Source organism: Aspergillus tubingensis, assembly GCF_013340325.1.
Source record: "Aspergillus tubingensis WU-2223L DNA, scaffold_2, whole genome shotgun sequence".
Classification (NCBI taxonomy): domain Eukaryota; kingdom Fungi; phylum Ascomycota; class Eurotiomycetes; order Eurotiales; family Aspergillaceae; genus Aspergillus; species Aspergillus tubingensis.
Genome location: NW_023336276.1, coordinates 485,558 through 502,949, shown reverse-complemented (window position 1 = coordinate 502,949; position 17,392 = coordinate 485,558). Strand labels below are relative to the sequence as shown.

The 17,392-nt window shown below is 51.8% G+C and overlaps 9 protein-coding genes across 9 annotated transcripts; 6 read left to right on the top strand and 3 right to left on the bottom strand.

Moving 5' to 3' along the window:
- Positions 1-113: 113 nt before the first annotated feature.
- Positions 114-1,381, bottom strand: erg6 (sterol 24-C-methyltransferase; the record flags this gene model as incomplete). Its single annotated transcript, XM_035495849.1, has 3 exons — positions 114-1,008; positions 1,076-1,110; positions 1,178-1,381. The coding sequence occupies 3 exons, from the start codon at positions 1,379-1,381 to the stop codon at positions 114-116; spliced, it is 1,134 nt and encodes a 377-aa protein (XP_035351742.1).
- An 884-nt stretch (positions 1,382-2,265) lies between these two features.
- slt11 (Pre-mRNA-splicing factor ECM2) lies at positions 2,266-3,476 on the top strand (the record flags this gene model as incomplete). The annotated part of the gene is made up of 2 exons (XM_035495848.1): positions 2,266-2,406; positions 2,460-3,476. 2 exons carry the CDS (start codon positions 2,266-2,268, stop codon positions 3,474-3,476), a joined length of 1,158 nt encoding a protein of 385 aa, XP_035351741.1.
- Positions 3,477-3,732: 256 nt separating this feature from the next.
- AtWU_00732 (LYR motif-containing protein) lies at positions 3,733-4,204 on the bottom strand (the record flags this gene model as incomplete). The annotated part of the gene is made up of 3 exons (XM_035495847.1): positions 3,733-3,827; positions 3,893-4,069; positions 4,129-4,204. The coding sequence occupies 3 exons, from the start codon at positions 4,202-4,204 to the stop codon at positions 3,733-3,735; spliced, it is 348 nt and encodes a 115-aa protein (XP_035351740.1).
- A 453-nt stretch (positions 4,205-4,657) lies between these two features.
- AtWU_00731 (putative ribosome associated DnaJ chaperone Zuotin) lies at positions 4,658-6,107 on the top strand (the record flags this gene model as incomplete). The annotated part of the gene is made up of 3 exons (XM_035495846.1): positions 4,658-4,810; positions 4,867-5,007; positions 5,058-6,107. The coding sequence occupies 3 exons, from the start codon at positions 4,658-4,660 to the stop codon at positions 6,105-6,107; spliced, it is 1,344 nt and encodes a 447-aa protein (XP_035351739.1).
- Positions 6,108-6,986: 879 nt separating this feature from the next.
- On the top strand, positions 6,987-8,363 carry AtWU_00730 (putative acid phosphatase; the record flags this gene model as incomplete). The annotated part of the gene is made up of 3 exons (XM_035495845.1): positions 6,987-7,178; positions 7,248-8,270; positions 8,328-8,363. The coding sequence occupies 3 exons, from the start codon at positions 6,987-6,989 to the stop codon at positions 8,361-8,363; spliced, it is 1,251 nt and encodes a 416-aa protein (XP_035351738.1).
- A 252-nt stretch (positions 8,364-8,615) lies between these two features.
- On the top strand, positions 8,616-10,106 carry AtWU_00729 (MCT family MFS transporter; the record flags this gene model as incomplete). Its single annotated transcript, XM_035495844.1, has 1 exon — positions 8,616-10,106. One exon carries the CDS (start codon positions 8,616-8,618, stop codon positions 10,104-10,106), a length of 1,491 nt encoding a protein of 496 aa, XP_035351737.1.
- Positions 10,107-10,841: 735 nt separating this feature from the next.
- On the top strand, positions 10,842-13,611 carry AtWU_00728 (S8/S53 family peptidase; the record flags this gene model as incomplete). The annotated part of the gene is made up of 4 exons (XM_035495843.1): positions 10,842-11,084; positions 11,141-12,815; positions 12,906-12,961; positions 13,012-13,611. 4 exons carry the CDS (start codon positions 10,842-10,844, stop codon positions 13,609-13,611), a joined length of 2,574 nt encoding a protein of 857 aa, XP_035351736.1.
- Positions 13,612-13,634: 23 nt separating this feature from the next.
- Positions 13,635-14,528, bottom strand: AtWU_00727 (aldehyde dehydrogenase, conserved site; the record flags this gene model as incomplete). Its single annotated transcript, XM_035495842.1, has 1 exon — positions 13,635-14,528. The coding sequence occupies one exon, from the start codon at positions 14,526-14,528 to the stop codon at positions 13,635-13,637; it is 894 nt and encodes a 297-aa protein (XP_035351735.1).
- A 233-nt stretch (positions 14,529-14,761) lies between these two features.
- Positions 14,762-17,185, top strand: AtWU_00726 (D-serine dehydratase; the record flags this gene model as incomplete). The annotated part of the gene is made up of 2 exons (XM_035495841.1): positions 14,762-15,834; positions 15,886-17,185. The coding sequence occupies 2 exons, from the start codon at positions 14,762-14,764 to the stop codon at positions 17,183-17,185; spliced, it is 2,373 nt and encodes a 790-aa protein (XP_035351734.1).
- Between the last annotated feature and the right edge of the window lie 207 nt (positions 17,186-17,392).

Sequence of the window (17,392 nt, the reverse complement as noted above, 5' to 3'; positions counted from 1 at the left end):
GAAACCCGGATATTAAAGAACATAGACCGCCGTGCTGTCTATGCAATAGGATGCTGTCCCAGAAAAATTTGTACAGGCGTTATCGCATAATGCAAGTTTTTTGCTGAAACCGTTTACTCGGGCTTGCGGCCAACCATGAGGTACATGGGAGTGAACAGCTTCTTCTCACCACCGGCAACAAGGCAGTCACCGGCCAAGGCCAGACTGTCGGCAGTCTTCTGAGAGCCCTTGGGGAAGAGACCGACCTTCTCCATGGCACCGACGAAACGGTGGGCAATGCCACGGCCCCACCAGGTCATACGAGCGATCGTGAAGAAGTCCCAGGGAGAGGTCAAGTGCTTGAAGGAACCGGCCAAGGGGTAGTACCAGGGGATGGTGTCGGGGCGGTCGGCCAAATCCTCGTTGTGGAGGAGCTCGAAACCGGCTCCCTTCATGGCGTCAAGACCCTCGGAGACCTTGACCATGTTGGAGATACCGTCACCCTGCTCGATACCGAGACGGATCTTGCGGTGCTCGGCGTTGCTGTTGTCGTACTCCTCGGTCATCAACCACTCGTAGACACCGAAGACACCACCGGGCTTCAGGACACGGAAGATTTCCTTGTAGACACCCTCGAGTTCGGGAGCGTGGCAGGTAGCCTCAATGGCGTAGACAGCGTCGAAGGTGTTGTCCTCGAACTTCATCTGCATGAAGTCACCCTTCTCGAAGGTCAGCTTGTGGGCCAAACCCTCACGCTCAGCGTAGCGCGTAGCACGCTGGATCTGGTAGTCGTTGTTGTTCAGGCCGACCACGTTGGCGTCAGTGAACTTGACGATCTCACGGGCAGGGCCTCCGACACCGCAGCCAACATCGAGAACCTTCATTCCAGATTTGATGCCGATCTGATGGGCGAGGTAGTGTTCGTGGCGAGCGATGGCCTGGTGGAAGCCCTCGCCAGGGGAGAAACGGCAGAAGTGGAAGGAGGTACCCCATCCGTACTCGTAGAAGTCCGTCGCAAGGTTGTAGTAGCTATAGCGAATTCGAGTCAGTACTGAGAATCGAAGTCATGTTTCTGGGTCTTAATGGCGCTACATACTGTCTGGTCAAGGTCGCATACTCGGCACGACGGGCCTAGAACATCAAAATATTAGTACAAGGCTTAGCATTAATATCGGAAAGGAGTAAGTCGCAAACATACCGCACGGATCTCTTCAGTCTCTTCCTCAGCGCTCTTGTTGTCCCAGTGCTTAAAGTACTCGTCGACAGCAGCCTTCTGAGCGGCGGCGTCCTTGTTGCGCATGGCAGCGAAACCACCCTGAGCTTCAGCGGACTTTCCATGGAGAACGCGGTTGAACTCCGCGTCACGCGCATGGTTCTCCTGTTCGAGAGCTGCGGGAGCCATTGTTGACAGCAATTGGAAATTAAAGTGGGATAAAAAGGGGTGGATCGGTCAAGAAGCACAGGTGTCCGGAGTAAGTGGTTCGGATACAGGGACTTGAGGAGGCAATTGAGGCAGTTTTATAACCACAAACACGATCCTGAGAAAAGAAGAAAGGCCAAACAGGCAGACAGAAGTGAAGGAAGAGGAAAACGAAAGGATACGAAGAAGCAAGCGAGGCCAACGCAGCAGTTAATGCGATCGCCCGAAAGAAAGGGGAGGCGGAATTACGACTGACTTTGACATTTCCCCAGCCAATCACCGCTGTGCCGCTGGCCAGCCAACCAGATGGCGGGGGGCTAGGCCCAAACAGGCATCCTGGGGTTCTGGCCAGGAAAAAGTTGTATCCGAAAGAGACGGTGGAACAGCGCTAAGCCGTACTAGGCAGTTGACCAGGGCGTTCCTGGTCATATCGAGGAGCTGCGTATCGCGTATCGCGTATCCGGTGCGTATTCCGCCAGGCATCACTGGATCCGCTGGCCGCACAGAAGAGGCTATGCTATTATGTTGAATGCCGCAGGATCAAGGCCTGGACTGCAAGGTTTCGTTTCAGACTCTGTATGATTGAGCGTCATGCACTTTCTAATGGAATTACTATACTCCTTACGCAGATGCCTAAACAACCACTCGGGCTCATCCTTTCCATGCATGTGATGCAGGAACTTGCAGTCAAATCACGTGACTCACATCTTGCTTATGTCACAACAGCCACACTTAGCCACAGGATGCGCCACTACGACTATCGATAATCCAAGTTCTTGCTACCGACAACGCTCAACTTCGCCGCATCATCTCCGCAGGGCTTCGCGTTTCTGTGTGGAAGCGCAGCTGATTACCACAACGACAACATGCCCCCTCCACAGATTAAGCAGGACCTGAACCGGTCCGGATGGGAGACCACCGACTTCCCCTCCGTGTGCGAGAACTGCCTGCCCGACAATCCTTACGTTCAGATGCTCAAGGAAGACCATGGCGCAGAATGCAAGATTGTAGGCTGACCTTTCCACTTTCGGACAACCAGACCATACTAACATATTCCCAGTGCACGCGTCCTTTCACCATCTTTCGCTGGAAAGCTGACCGCACCGCGCGCCAGAAGCGTACTGCCATCTGCTTGACCTGCGCGCGTTTGAAGAACTGCTGCCAATGCTGTATGCTGGATCTGTCCTTCGGGCTGCCGATCGTCGTTCGTGATGCTGCTTTGAAGATGGTCGCCCCAGGCCCCGAAAGCACCATCAACCGCGAATACTACGCACAAGGTCACGAGAAGGAGATCGAAGAGGGGCGTGGCGCGGTGGAGGAATACGAGAAGACGGACGAGAAAGCTCGGGAGTTGCTTCGGAGGCTCGCCAACAGTGAACCCTACTACAGGAAGCCTCGCCAGATAGAGGCCGCACCCCAAGACGAGGAGGGCGCGAGTGCAGGACCCAGCGACGCACCGGTCGTACACAGCCGCTACGGAAATGGCCCGGGACCCATTCGCACAAGCGAAAGCAGGAGGGGAACGCCACTTCCGGGTAGGGGACGAGGAGGTATGCGTGGTGGTCGTGGTGGCCGCCCATTTCCCAGCGCCGCCCAGGTGCCCCCATCGGCTGAAGATATCCTACCGCCCGCGGATCCGAACATCACTTCGCTCTTTGTTACTGGCGTGGAGGATGACCTCCCGGAACATACGCTGCGGACTTTCTTCACGCAGTTTGGACAGCTGCGGTCGCTCATTTGCTCCCACCGTGCTCACTCTGCGTTCGTCAACTTCGCAACTCGGGAGGGTGCTGAGGCAGCTGCCAAGCAGTGCCAGGGTCGGGCTGTCATCCAAGGCTGCCCTCTGCGTGTTCGATGGGGCAAGCCCAAGCCGTTGGATAACATGGATAGGGAGGAGCGCCTGAAGCATGCCCGGGAAGGTCGGCAGGCGGCAGGCCCGCGGGCAGCCGATTCTGGAAAGAGAGCCATCACAGCTGCCGGAGAGGAGATTGGCAAAGAGCAAAAACAACGGAGTTATGCTGTCGCCCCACCCCCGGGTGCTGGGGAGGTCCAGTACTCCAGTCTGTCTGGTGACTGATCTGCATTTCTACTCGCATTTTGGCTTGTTTTCTACAGGGTCCGGGAACAAGGAGGTCTTATGTATGTTCGCGAGCGGGCGTTGTGTATATTTTCTACATTCTGATTAAACCATAAAATACCCCCAAAGACGCCGGAAGGAGAGAGAAAAGTTTGGGTATACTATAATACAGTCTGCAAATGCCATAGTCTGCAGTCATCCTTTCACCCACGCATAGGCTTCCAGACAGTCAGATTCCACACGGGAAACCCTCCCTCTATGACGAGCATGCCTTATCCACCTTGACAGTCTTTCCCTTAACTCTGATGGTGTCGTTATCGCCGCGCTCGATGTCGTCATGAATGCGGAGTTCTGATAGGATCTCGGGTCAGCGACATATACTCAGCCGTAGCATAATTGCTCTGCTAGCTACTCACCCCACTTGGCATTTTCATCATTCTGTTCCCGTACACCCTGGACAATGTTGTGTCTGAGAATGTTGGCCACTTCGAGCGCATGGTTGATCTGCATCGGAGTATCAATGCCTTCGCGGCGGTGGCTGTCGAAATTCCGGCGAGCCTCTTGACGGGCAGCAATCATAACACGGACATCATCTGCAAGTTGAATATGGTTAGCGTTGAATAGACTTATGGCTGTTGAGGCGGCGACTGACCCCGGAAGGCAATGCGGGTAGCGCGGAGGAGTTGGCGGTAAGCACTGCGTGCGGACAAGGCGGTTTGGGAGGACATTATGAGGTTGAATAGTAAGATTTATCAAAGAATTGAATCTGTTATCTTTTTTAGAAGTTGTCTCCTTGTGAATTGAGTCTTTTGGGGTGGCGTACTGCGATAGTAGCGGGTGATTTGATGATAAAGAAAAACTGTCGTCAGGCGAATGCAGCTCGTCGCTCTGTAAATAAAGAATCCTTGATATAGAAACTACAGTCAAAAACAACAAAACATATAAGAAGAAGATCTAATCAACATGCGAAAAGGTTGAATTCTAACCGTCGTTCCCTGCGGCAGCATGACTTTCGATGACCTCCGAAACAGCCAAGGTTTGATTGGCCCACTGGGTGGCGGCAAGTCGGGGCAGAAAAAATTGGAAAAGCACTTTGTCTTTTTGCTCAAACAGTCCGTTGGGCGCTTCTCACTCTTTCCCATTCTCCCCTCAAATCACCCCGCGTGGCTCTGTTCTTGACCATGGCTACCGTTCAGACCATCAACGTTACTCTCCCCTCCCTGCCTTCTGGCTGGAGTGCCGATAAGGACTTCAAGGCTGTTGGCACCGTCTCCGCTGCCACCCAGAGGAACCTCGAGCCCGTTGGCCCTCACTTCCTGGCCCACGCCCGCAGAGTACGTATCTAGCGACCGATCCAGTGCGATAATGGCCTCTGCTAACACCCCCCCAGAAGCGTCACCACCGCACCTTCTCCGAGGATGAGCGTATCCAGGCCCAGCAGAACGTGAAGAGCACCGAGGACGAGGAGGATGATGACATCTCCGAGGATGAGGACCCTATGATGCTCTCCAGAGATGCCAAGGACTGGAAGGTATGCATTACCGAAATCGTCGATATAAGTATGATTCTTACACACTACAGAGCCAAGATCACTACCAGGTTCTCGGCCTGTCCAAGTACCGCTGGCGTGCCACCCCCGAGCAGATCAAGCGCGCCCACCGCAAGAAGGTCCTCCGCCACCACCCCGACAAGAAGGCCGCCATGGGTGACCGCGACGAGAACGACAGCTTCTTCAAGTGCATCCAGAAGGCTACTGAGGTTCTCCTGGACCCCACTAAGCGTCGTCAGTTCGACTCCGTAGACGAGGCCGCTGATGTCGAGCCCCCCACCAAGAAGGAGGCTGCCAAGGGCAACTTCTTCAAGCTCTGGCGCCCTGTCTTCGAGTCCGAGGGCCGTTTCTCCAAGAAGCAGCCCGTGCCCCAGCTCGGGGACGAGAACAGCACCCAGGAGGAGGTCGAGACCTTCTACAACTTCTGGTACGACTTCGACAGCTGGCGTACCTTCGAGTACCTGGACGAGGATGTGCCGGATGACAACGAGAACCGTGACCAGAAGCGTCACATGGAGAAGAAGAACGCCAACGCCCGCCGCAAGCGCAAGACCGAGGACACTACCCGTCTCCGCCACCTTGTGGACGAATGCGCCGCTGGTGACGAGCGTATCAAGAAGTTCCGTAAGGCTGCTCGTGCCGACAAGGACCGCAAGCGTCTCGAGAAGGAGGCTGAGATCAAGCGTCTGGCCGAGGAGAAGGAGAAGGCTCGCCTGGAGGAGGAGCAGCGCAAGAAGGACGCCGAGGAGGCTGCTAAGGCCGAGCGTGAGCAGAACAAGAAGGCCAAGGAAGCCGCTAAGAACGCCGCCAAGAAGAACAAGCGTGTTCTCAAGGGCTCCATCAAGGATGTCAACTACTTTGGCGAGGGTGGTGAGCCGTCCGCTGCTCAGGTTGACTCCGTTCTCGGTGACGTTGACCTCGTCATCAGCAAGATCGACGCTGAGGAGCTTGCTGGCCTGGCTGGACGCCTTTCCGCTGCTGGCAAGGATGCTGCTGCCGTCAAGAACGTGTACGCCGAGGAGGTCAAGCGCCTGGTTGGTGCTGGCAAGCTGAAGGAGGGCGAGGCCAAGTTCTTTGCTTAAGCGAACTGGAGTATAGGATGTATGGTGTCGATGGATTTACATGCTACGCAGGTGTGACCGGACTGGTCAACAAGGTATATAGATCGATAGAGTTGACTACAAAATAATGAGAGCAACGACCTTATGGAGTTCAACCAGTTATTCCAAGACCCTATTCTACTTTCCGTAGTGTACAGTAGTCCGGGATGTTCCTAGCGTACCCGTCACTCGCGCAATATAGCCACGCACTGCGAACTCTTTGTGACCCGAGTCTCCACAGGAGATGGACTACTGCAGTCCCATCGGAAGCGAGCTTTCAGTCTGAAAGACTAGTATATGCCAAATCATCCGCTGGCAGAAGGCATTGCGGGCACGTGCCAGGGACGGAGAGCCCCGTGCTCCCCACTGGCTGAGTGGTCGAGCAATTGTCCAATAGAATGTCACACTCCGCTATCTAAGTTATCCGCCTTTCCAAACTGGGCATTAGCGGGCATTTCCCTGTCGGCCAGTCAGCGACACTTGACTTGCAACGTGCAGAACATCTCACCAGATGGCATCAGCTGCAATCCTGCCATGCACAACAGCAGCCGACAACGTTCCACAATGCCGACGCAGATGCTGTGGGGATCTGGCAAACTGGCTTCGTCGGTTAGACAGGCTTGTCCAATTGCAGTTCATTGATTAAATTGCTCCGGGCTAGAATAGTTGCGGCACGAATAACCATGTGCGCGATGGACCGGTATGAAGTTCACAGCAGCCGTGAAGAAAGATATAAAGATGTCCTCAGTAGCCCAATATTATTCTGATTTTCTTTTTGTCTGGTGTGCTTCTCTGTGGATATTACGCCGGATCCCTCTCTTATTATACTTTCAGCTTTCGTCTGCTGATATCTGGGGCATCATGTTCACCAAGCAGTCCCTCGTGACCCTCCTCGGAGGTCTTTCTCTGGCTGTGGCCCAGACCACCACGGAGGAATACCCCTCCTTGGCTGAGATTCGTGCCGCACAAGCTACTGTGCAGCCTTACTCTCCCGTTTCGAATGTCAAGGGACTGGCGTTCAACCGCTTTGTGAACATCTGGTTGGAGAACACCGTATGTCCTCAGCTGTTACATTTGGTATATGCAGTGATTGAGCCACAGCTGACATGTCATTTCTGATAGGATTTTGATGCTGCTGCTGCCACCGAGCATTTGCCAGTGCTGGCCAAGAAGGGTCTCCTTTTGAACAACTTCTGGGCTGTCACTCACCCCTCGGAGCCGAACTACTGCGCATCTGCCGCTGGTGACACTTTCGGCATGGACAATGATGACTTCCATCAGATTCCTTCCAACGTTTCTACCATTGCCGATTTGTTTGATACCAAGAACATCGCCTGGGGTGAATACCAGGAAGGCCTCCCCTACCCTGGGTACCAGGGTTACCGCTACCCCGAGAGCGGTGCCAACGACTATGTTCGCAAGCACAATCCTCTGATTCTGTTTGACTCGGTCACCGAAGATGCTCTCCGTCTGCGCCAAATCAAGAACTTCAGTAGCTTCTACGATGATCTGGAGAATCACCGTCTTCCGCAGTACATGTTCATCACTCCCAACATGACCAACGATGGCCACGACACCAACATCACCTTTTCCGGTGACTGGACTTGGGGCTTCCTATCTGAGCTTCTGGAGAACGATTACTTCACCAAGGACACCCTTATTATGCTCACCTTTGATGAGACCGGCACCTATGAAATCGGGAACAACATCTACACCTTCCTTCTCGGCGGTGCCGTCCCGGATGATCTTCTGGGTACTAAGGATGACACCTTCTACACTCACTATTCCGTCATCGCTTCCCTGTCTGCTAACTGGGGCCTCCCCTCCCTGGGCCGCTGGGACTGCGGTGCGAACCTGTTCAGCTGGCTGGCCAAGAAGACCGGCTACGTTAACTACGAGGTTGATACGAGCAACCTTTATATGAACGAGACTCACTGGGGTCCTCTGTCCGATGATGACTACAGCGAGTACTACGCTGGCTGGCCTGTTCCCACAACTGATGCCAGCTGCTCTGCTGGCAACGGAATTCTTTCTACAGTCAAGAAGACCTACGAGGGCTTGACTGCTACCTTCAACTACACCACCCCCTTTCCCTACGACTCTCGCAGCGGAAACAATGTCGGTGTGAAGTACAACCGTACCCTGGTAAGACACTCCACTCCCCTTGCCTCTTATCTATCGAAAACTCTAACCCTGTGGTAGAAGAATGGCAAGGTCGAGTCCGGTACTTCCGAGTAAGCTGACGCGTCGACATATTTGGCCGGGAGGATATTAAATGGAATGTGGACCCATGAATCTGATCTGTAATATACTAATGCAATATATCAATTGATCTACTACCCTCCTCCATCATGCTCTGAAGTCCAACACAAAGCTCAAATAGCCCTGGATCGGGTCTCTACACATTCAAGTTTCTGCCTTTGTCTGCAGGTGGACGTGTCACGGCGGGGTGAGCGTGACTCATGCATATAAACCCTGACTACCATCACCATGGCTGCCAAAATCAAACCGACCGAAAAACAAGAGAAAAGCACTCTTCAACTCATCAGAGAGAAGTTCAAAATGTACCCTAGCACGGAGCATCTCAACGTAAGAGACAATTTCGAACTACAGCCGCCCGACCAAATTGATATCAACCAAAGCCCCGAGAATGCCACCAACATCAGTACATTGGAAGACATCCCACCCAACGGCGGATACGGCTGGGTGTGCACATTCTGCGTATTCATGATCAACGTACACACCTGGGGCATCAACAGCGCCTGGGGTGTAATTCTAGACTACTACCTCTCGAACTCGACCTTCCCCGGCGCCAGCCACCTCGACTATGCGATCATCGGCGGGCTCCAGGTCTCCCTATCCCTTTTAATCGGACCCATCGTCACCAAATCCAACGAAATACTAGGTACAGCCATCACCCTCCTCACCGGCACAGCCCTCATCTTCGTCGGTCTCTTCGCCGCCTCCTACTCCACCCAAGTCTGGCACCTCGTCCTCACCCAAGGCATCGCCTTCGGCTTCGGCATGGGCTTCCTCTATCTAACCGCCACCTCCATCCTCCCCAAATGGTTCTCCACCAAACGCAGCTTCTCCAGCGGCATTGCCGCCTCCGGCGCCGGCCTCGGCGGCCTCGCATACAACCTCGCCGCCGGCCGCGCCATCCAATCCGTGGGCGTGCAATCCACCTACCGCATCCTCGCCTTCTGCGCCCTAGGCTCTCACCTCGTCTCTTCCCTCCTCCTCAAAGACCGGCCTCGCTCACGCGCCCAACCCCGTCAACGAACCTTCAACCACCGCGACCTCGGCCACCTCGAAGTCCTCCTCATCATCGTTTGGGGCATCTCCACTGACCTCGGATACATCACCCTCCTCTACTCCCTCCCCAACTACGCCTCCTCCATCGGCCTCTCCCCACAGCAGGGGTCTGTCGCCGGCGCTATCCTCAACCTCGGCCTTGTCCTTGGTCGTCCAGTCGTCGGCTACATCAGTGATGCCTACGGCCGCATCACCATCTCCATGGCTATGACGGCGTCGTGTGCGATTCTGTGTCTCGCTATCTGGATCCCTGCTCATTCATATGCACTTCTGCTTCTCTTCGCGGTGCTGTGCGGTATGGTCTGCGGGACCTTCTGGGGTACTATTGCCCCTGTGCTTACTGATGTGGTCGGGTTGAATCGTCTCCCGTCGACGTTTGGGATGGTGTGCTTGATGCTGGTGGCGCCAAATCTGGTCGCTGAGGCCATTGCGTTGAGTATGGCGGGCAGCGGGGCTGGGTATTTGAGTGCGCAGGTGTATGTTGCTTGTATGTTTGTGTTGGGGGCGGTGTGTTTGTGGATTCTGAGGTCGTGGAAGCTTTATGAGTTGGAGGTGAAGGGGGTGAGTGAGGATGGGGAGGCGAGGAATGGGAGTGGGATGGTTGGGGTGCAGGGGTTTTTGAGGTGGATGAGGCCGGAGAAGTTGTTTTTGAGAGGGAGAGTGTAGGTGATGTTGATGGTGATGATGGGTACTTGATGTTGTTGTAGTGGTTGGTTATAGAAGTATCATTTTCTTTTTCTTAGGTATGGAGCAGCTATGGGCTCAGTTTCTCTCTTATCATACCTATAGAGAGTAACAGCCCGGTAATGAGATACATAACAAAAGTTTGCATTTTACAAGTGTCCAGGTTAAGATGGATGTATAAATCAGGCTGCACAAACCTGCCTCACAATTGATACCTCTGAAATTCGTATGAGACTTTGTTCGATTATTCGTCAAAACACAGAAAACCTGAGCAGTACCAGTAACCAGAAGAGGGATCTCTCTTTTGGTCTACTTGGTAAGTGTTCCAACATTAGTATTTAAGATTTGTAGTAGAGTTGAGTGAAGCCTTAGTACCAGACAGGGAGTACTAATTACATTACTACTTTACAGATATCACGCGGTTGTATAAGTTTGAGAATATATACTAGTAATGAAGTACTACCAAACCTCACAGGCTCATATTTCGAGTAATAACCGAAAACATTGAATGACACCGCCTTTTGATTTGGTAGCTGCTTACTCCTGTATGAAGAAACATAAGAGAAGGACTGCCCGACCGAGGAAGCGAAGAACTTAAAGGCTGTCAAGGGCTGGGTTGAACACGCGGTGAATAGGCGCGCGCTATCATCAGCTGAGTCTGCCCCGCATCGCTCAGCCGCCCTCACTTTGGCACACACATTTCCATGGTTACCTATGATGAACCGTGACATCAACGGAATGGAGAGTGAGGATCCAATAGACTTTGCACATACTGCCATAGCCCAGGTCGCTAACATCGCGTCTTTACTGGGCGTTGAGTCCAAGCGACCTTTATGTGGGCGTCTCGGGGCTGAGCTCTTCCTCGTCGCCAACTACATCGACACGGCTGGCTTAGATCAGGAGAGGCGACTGCGGCTGCGAATATCCAAGCTATTGCGAGATGTGGAAACTATGTGCAATGTAAGTGTGGCAGAAATCTCTATGTATGTGGATGAAGCCTGATGAGCTTGGAATAGTGGCCGAAGAATATACCAAGAAATGACTATCCTCTTCTTGAAGCGATAGCAAAGCCATTCCCTGACGTGACATCTTATGAGAAGGCTCAGAAAAAGATTCGACGGGGACTTGATCAGCTTACCGCGTGTCCTCGCGATGCCGAGGTGGCCATTTCTCATATCCAAAAATTCATTGAGCGCAATCGCAAGTCATCTAGGCGCGACGAGAGTGGAGATATCGGCTCTAGAAGAAGAGCTGCTCGCCCAGAGCGCTCAGATCTTGCTAACGCGATCGCTCATCGAGTCCTACGAGAGCAAATGTGCTGTACTTGTCAGACCAATGGAGTGCGTAGGCAAATGGAGAGAGGACACCTAGTGTGTCTCCTGCTAGAGCCACCTTCCCAATCAGTGGCCAGTAATAATCTGGTGCAATTTGATATGCTGTTCTCATCAAAGCCCTTCTGGAACCAGTCACAGCTCACTCACTGGCAAGATATTGAGCTGCTTGTGCCAAATGACCAGACACACGGCAAAAAGTGCGTCCGATTTTTTGGTGGAGATGATGGATATGGAGATGAGAAGGCCAACAATCTTTCTGCAAAAACAGGGCAACGAACAGACAAAGGCCAATTCTGCCGTTTACTCGATCTAGCGAAAGGCTGGCGCCTTTGCCTCTCTATTGAAGACCAGGAGCTTTATCATTTCTTTGAGCCCCATAAGCAGAAAGTCGACCATATTCCGGGAATATCTTTGGCCAAAATCCTCAGCACCTACCATCTAACGGCACGAATGAAGCTTGTACTAGCTTACATAATAGCCTATTCTGTCTGGCAGTACTACGGCACAGACTGGATGCGAACAAAATGGACAAGCGAGAATATTCAATTTATGAGGGAAAGTGATACCTCTGGGGGTAGGGGCCAGGGTAAGCTTTTTACCTGGAAACCGTATGTATCCGTGGATTTCAGAGATGAAGGTCCGTTGTGCTACGAACAATATAAGATTCCTGGGATGGTGCATGTCTACCCAAGGATCAGAGCGCTTGGTATCATGCTGGTTGAGATAGGTCTTGGGTTTCCGCTTCCCAAGAGTGAGAACAAGGGGCAGTCCTTGGCCGCCGAAGTGAATGCTGAACTGCTCACGGCCATCAACTACACAAGGGATGAAGAGCGCTGGAAGAATTTCGACTACCCCGACTATATGAGTTCAATATGCCACTATTTGGAGCCCGGTGCATTCGAAAAGGCAGCTTGTGTTGAATGTTTATCTGCCTCTGAACAGAGACAAAACCTCAAGCAACGAAGAAACATATTATACGAGAAAGTTGTGTTCCCGCTCGAAAACCTCCTACAGGGCACGAAATGGATCGACAATTATGAAAAGATAGCCCCGCTTAATGTACTTTCCCAGGATACGAAAACGAAAGAAGCCATTGTACCGGGAAATCCTGACAAGGGCAAAGCGCCGGAGCGCAGGAGGAAGCGCACCGAAAGTGAGAAAAGCGCTAGCAACTGGCTATTAGACTTGAAGGAGTTTAATAGGGAGCTAGCTCAAGTTGCACCAGCAGCGGGATCACCCGGGGTAACCCGGCGCGTACGGATAGCGATTTTGGACACTGGATACGACGATAATGCCCCGTTTTTCTTTTCACCTGATGTCATGGAACGTCTTAAAGGCTGGAAAGACTGGATTGATGGTTCGAGCCAGCCCGAAGATTGTCATGGACATGGCACTCATTTGGTGTCTCTCGTTCTGAAGTGTGCTCCCGATGCTGATATTTATGTAGCACGCATTGCCAAAAGCCCCCATCAACTCTTAAATTCCAGCGAGAAAGTTGCAGAAGTTAGTGATCCGAGGAAATTGTTTGAATGTCATTCCGCTGACTTGCTTAGGCGATTTCTTGGGCAAGTGGAGCATGGAAAGCCGACATCATCTCCATGTCGTTCGGCTTTGCAGACGAACAGCCGTGTATCAGTGACGCGATACGCGAAGCCCTGTACAAACGAAAAGATTCTATTCTTTTCTTTGCAGCAGCTTCAAATTACGGAGCCAATGATCGAGAGATGTTTCCTGCCAGACACGAATCCGTCATCTCCATTCGGGGGACAAATTCAAACGGCCTATTTGCAGACTTTAATCCCCCTAAGCATGAAGATGAACCGGTGGTTTTCGGGACTCTTGGCATAGACGTTCCTTCTGCGTGGCCCAACTCTGATGGCGACGAGTATAGGTCTGGAACATCAGTTGCTACGGCCATAGCGGCTGGAATAGCAGGGTCTCTTCTGGGATATATCAGTTCTCGCCCTCCCGAGAAGCCATTCTACAATGCCAAAAACCGAGCCTGGACACGTCGGGGAATGAATGCAATATTCAGGGCCATATCCTCTAACACGCTCCAGTCAGGCTATTTGTACCTGACGGTACGGGGCTTGATAGGTATTCCGGAGGATGCCCGGTGGGCGAAAATTGGCGGCAAGTTATCTGGGCTTTGAATATGAGAACTGATTACTCTGAGTCAGGGGTCACTCCCGACTATCGAAGAAATACAGTTGACTCGACTATCCCCCTCTCCAATTTCTGTCACAGTCATACTCCCTTGGTCATGATCACTGGATAAAGTGCCCGGATCAGCTGAACCTATGATGATCTCTTCCACGGCATCGTCGTCCTCATCTGTCTCATCTTCATCATCTTTGCTCAAGTAGGCGGCCTTGTGCCTCAGCTCATCGTATTTAACTCTATTGCCTTTCCAACCCTTGACTTCTATCTTGAGAAGCTGATATGCAAACAATATATCCTCGCCCGCCCGCCAAGTATCTGATTCTTCTGTGCTGGTCGATTTGGCGAGATTCGCTCCAGCGCCAACCTGAAATCCCGGCGATGGAATATTTCCGCCAACCTCAATCTCCCCGTTGTGGCGCTTATTGTTCTCCATAATGGCGGTAAATCCTTTCGCTATCATGAGACCCGTAACCATGTAAACAGGGTTCCTGAGCCCAGGGATTCTGCCTGCCTTGGTCACAGCCTGAACCCGAGGGGACTTTAGACGTGCTTGGATCTCTTCAAGCGGAGGGTCAGTGACAAAGTATTCTGTCTCCAGTTGGTCCATCCTATAGTTTGATCGCACATCGCTACCCCGTCCGCCCGACAACTTTCCGGATACCGTCTGCAGGAACTCTGCCCATAAGCTCATCGAGACATCGCGGCTATCGCCTCGTTCAATACTTCGCTCGTGATCCGTAAATCTTTCTATCCGCGGGTACACTTTCTCCAGTGTCGTCGCATCGACAGTTGTCAGGGCTCGGTGTGGTCGTAGGGGGTGTGATATTATGTTCCCTAATCCGATAGGGCCCGTTCCTGGCTTGAAATGGAAGTTGGGTGAGAGGATATACGTGGGTTGCTGTGCCATTTCTAAGAATCAGCTATAGGAAAAAGCCAAAAAACCTCGATAGAAGACAGGGGAAAGGGAAGTAACAGGTTCGTCCTCATCGTACTGAAGTAAGCGCCGTGCAGCAGGAGCGGGGTCGGATCAATATTAGACTAGCGAGACTAGTGAGGCTGCAACCCCTCAGCTGATCCTATCTACTTGAGCACATATCGTCGCATTTAGCGACTACGTACGCAACGAGCTACCTGACAGCCATGGAGCAGGGCATAAAAGAGGCTGCACAGCAGTGCGTTGACCTTTTCACACGGTGCTTGCAAAATCCACCACTCATGGAAAACGAATGGGCTGAGAATCGCCTTGCTGATATGAATTTATGGATATCAGGCACCGGAGCCTGCGCCAGAGGACGAGCTTCTTTGGACTCCAGACTAGCCTCGAGGCCCGAAGCTCATGATGTGATTGTCAATCTATTGCGCCTGCTAAGTACGATGATTGACGAATGCCTAAAAAGAAGCCAAAAACAAGTCTTTTCGCGTGCTTATCACAATGAGGAAGACCCTGTCTCTTCTGAGAACGAAGGACAAGGGCGAGCATTTTCCCCATGGTCCGATGATTCCAGCTCTGATGGACAGTCGACAGACCGTCATGAATTACGGAATCCGTCCGGGAACCTGTTGTATGAGTCAATGTATGACATTGAGTCGATGATGGATCAACTGTCCCGGGTCGCAGTTGCCATTCGTCGCTCTGGACGGCGCTCACGGTTGCAAAAGGCGGACCAACTGTTTAACGCATCAGAGCATCAGGAGCTGGAAGGCCACCTTGTCGGAATGTTACTCTCTCAATTAAATGGTCGTATCCAAGAAAGAGACCCATCGCAGTTGGATGAAGTACAGTTGCGGTTGGTACACTGCAACCTAAAGCGTCGAAATCGCTTTTTGTATTCTCAAAGACACGCCATAGGTCTGAATGCTGGCTACGTACTACGCACACCTGTGCAGAAGTCAACTGGATCAGCACAGAAGGAGGCACCCCAAGAAAACCAGTGTTGGGAATCCTCAGATAATAGCCCAATGCACGCCAACAACACCGTAATCACTGGAACCAGTGCCTCCAGATTGTCCGATGGCTTTCAGTTACCACAACCAGGCCACACACTACACCAAATAGACCACGCTAAGTCCGTCACGCTTTCCGCAGTATCAATCACTGCACTCGAAGTAGATTACCCGCGCCCGCCTCAGCTCAAAGATGATGCGCGGCTCTTTCGGTGTCCCTGTTGCTGTGAAGCACTTCCTGCAAACATGGCAGATGAAATCAGATGGAGGTGATGTTCTTGACGCAGATCCAATCACGGCCAAGCTAACAACAAGAGTAGGAAGCATATTGAAGATGATTTGAGCCCCTACACCTGTGTTTTGGCTAGTTGTAATCAGCCTTATGTCCTCTTCAATACAAAGGATAGTTGGCGACAGCACATGTTGAAGGATCACAGCAGCATGACATATTGGACCTGTTTTGCATGTGGTGATGGGTCTCAATTTCCCAACAGGGAAGCCTTTGTACAGCATACGGAGACCTTTCATGCTACGACCGTTCCACTAGCCCATATACCAGTCCTGGTGGAGTTGTCAAAAAAGACAATACCATCAGAAATCCGACACTGTCCACTGTGCAATTGGCCAGAAGACGATGAAGTAGAAGTGGAAAAAGAAGCACTGTTCAATCATATCGCTAAGGAGGTCCACTCTTTCTCGCTCCGGGCATTACCATGGGCGGATGATAACGGACAAGAGAGTGTTGAAAATATTCACAACAGCTCTGAAAAGGTCTACGACTGGCTGATCAAGAATAACATCCAGACATATCCTAGTATAGAACGACCTCCCCGCGAGGAGAGGTTATGGTATGATGTCTATTTTCAGGGAAATGCTTATTTTGCTTGCAGCTCAGAAGCGTCGTCTTCAAATGAGCTTGATTCTGACGAATCGAGGCAAAACGAACTGGATGAACTTAAAGGGGTGAATGAGATCGAGTCTCAAGGACAGAACAGTGAAGCAAATGCAAATTCAGAACTTCACTCCTCGACGTTTGATACACAGGGAGATGATGTAGAGCAAGCTGAGGAGCTTGAGATCCCCATGGAACCTCGCGAGACCAAGCTTGGTGAAGAGCATCATGACCTTCAGCAAACACCTTCAATTGCTTTGAGCGACATCGTGGAGGACCCGGAAGACGATTTCTCAATACCCGCCTATGTTTGGGGCCACTCCTCGAATTCGAAAAAAGCCGTGCGTGTGTACTTGGACCTACGGGTTAAAACCAGTTATCTGTCTCTCAGAATCGCGCAGGAATTAGAGGTTCCATTGCAACCCATTACGCCGAAGGTCTTGCGCCCCATCCTCGATGATGCAGCGAATCAAACGAGCCTTACCGCAGAATTTCAAACTGAGGTGAACTGGTGTGTTCATGGACTTAACACGATTTATACCACTAATTTCTTAGTCCTGGACATGGACACGTACGGCGTAGTTATTGGTCGGCGTGATATTAAGGGACTCAAGTTGCTTCAGCATATACCCACAGATCTGACTGTGAGACCGGAGGACGTGCCTCAAAACCTGGTAGAACTGGAGGATGAAGAGTGTTTACCTGCATATTCAGCATACCCAGTCTGATCTGGAAGCTAAAACCGAAAGTTTTCCGGGTCCCTAGCACTTCATATGCAGCCTAAATTAGGCTGACAATTGCAACCTAGACTATATAGCTTTCCCCTTTGCAGTGATAGACCACATGATGTAGGTTATCTTCTTGTCGCTTTTATTAAAATTCATTCTTTTTCTCTAGCCTCCTGCGCACTCTTGATTTTTGCAGAAAGTTTGGGC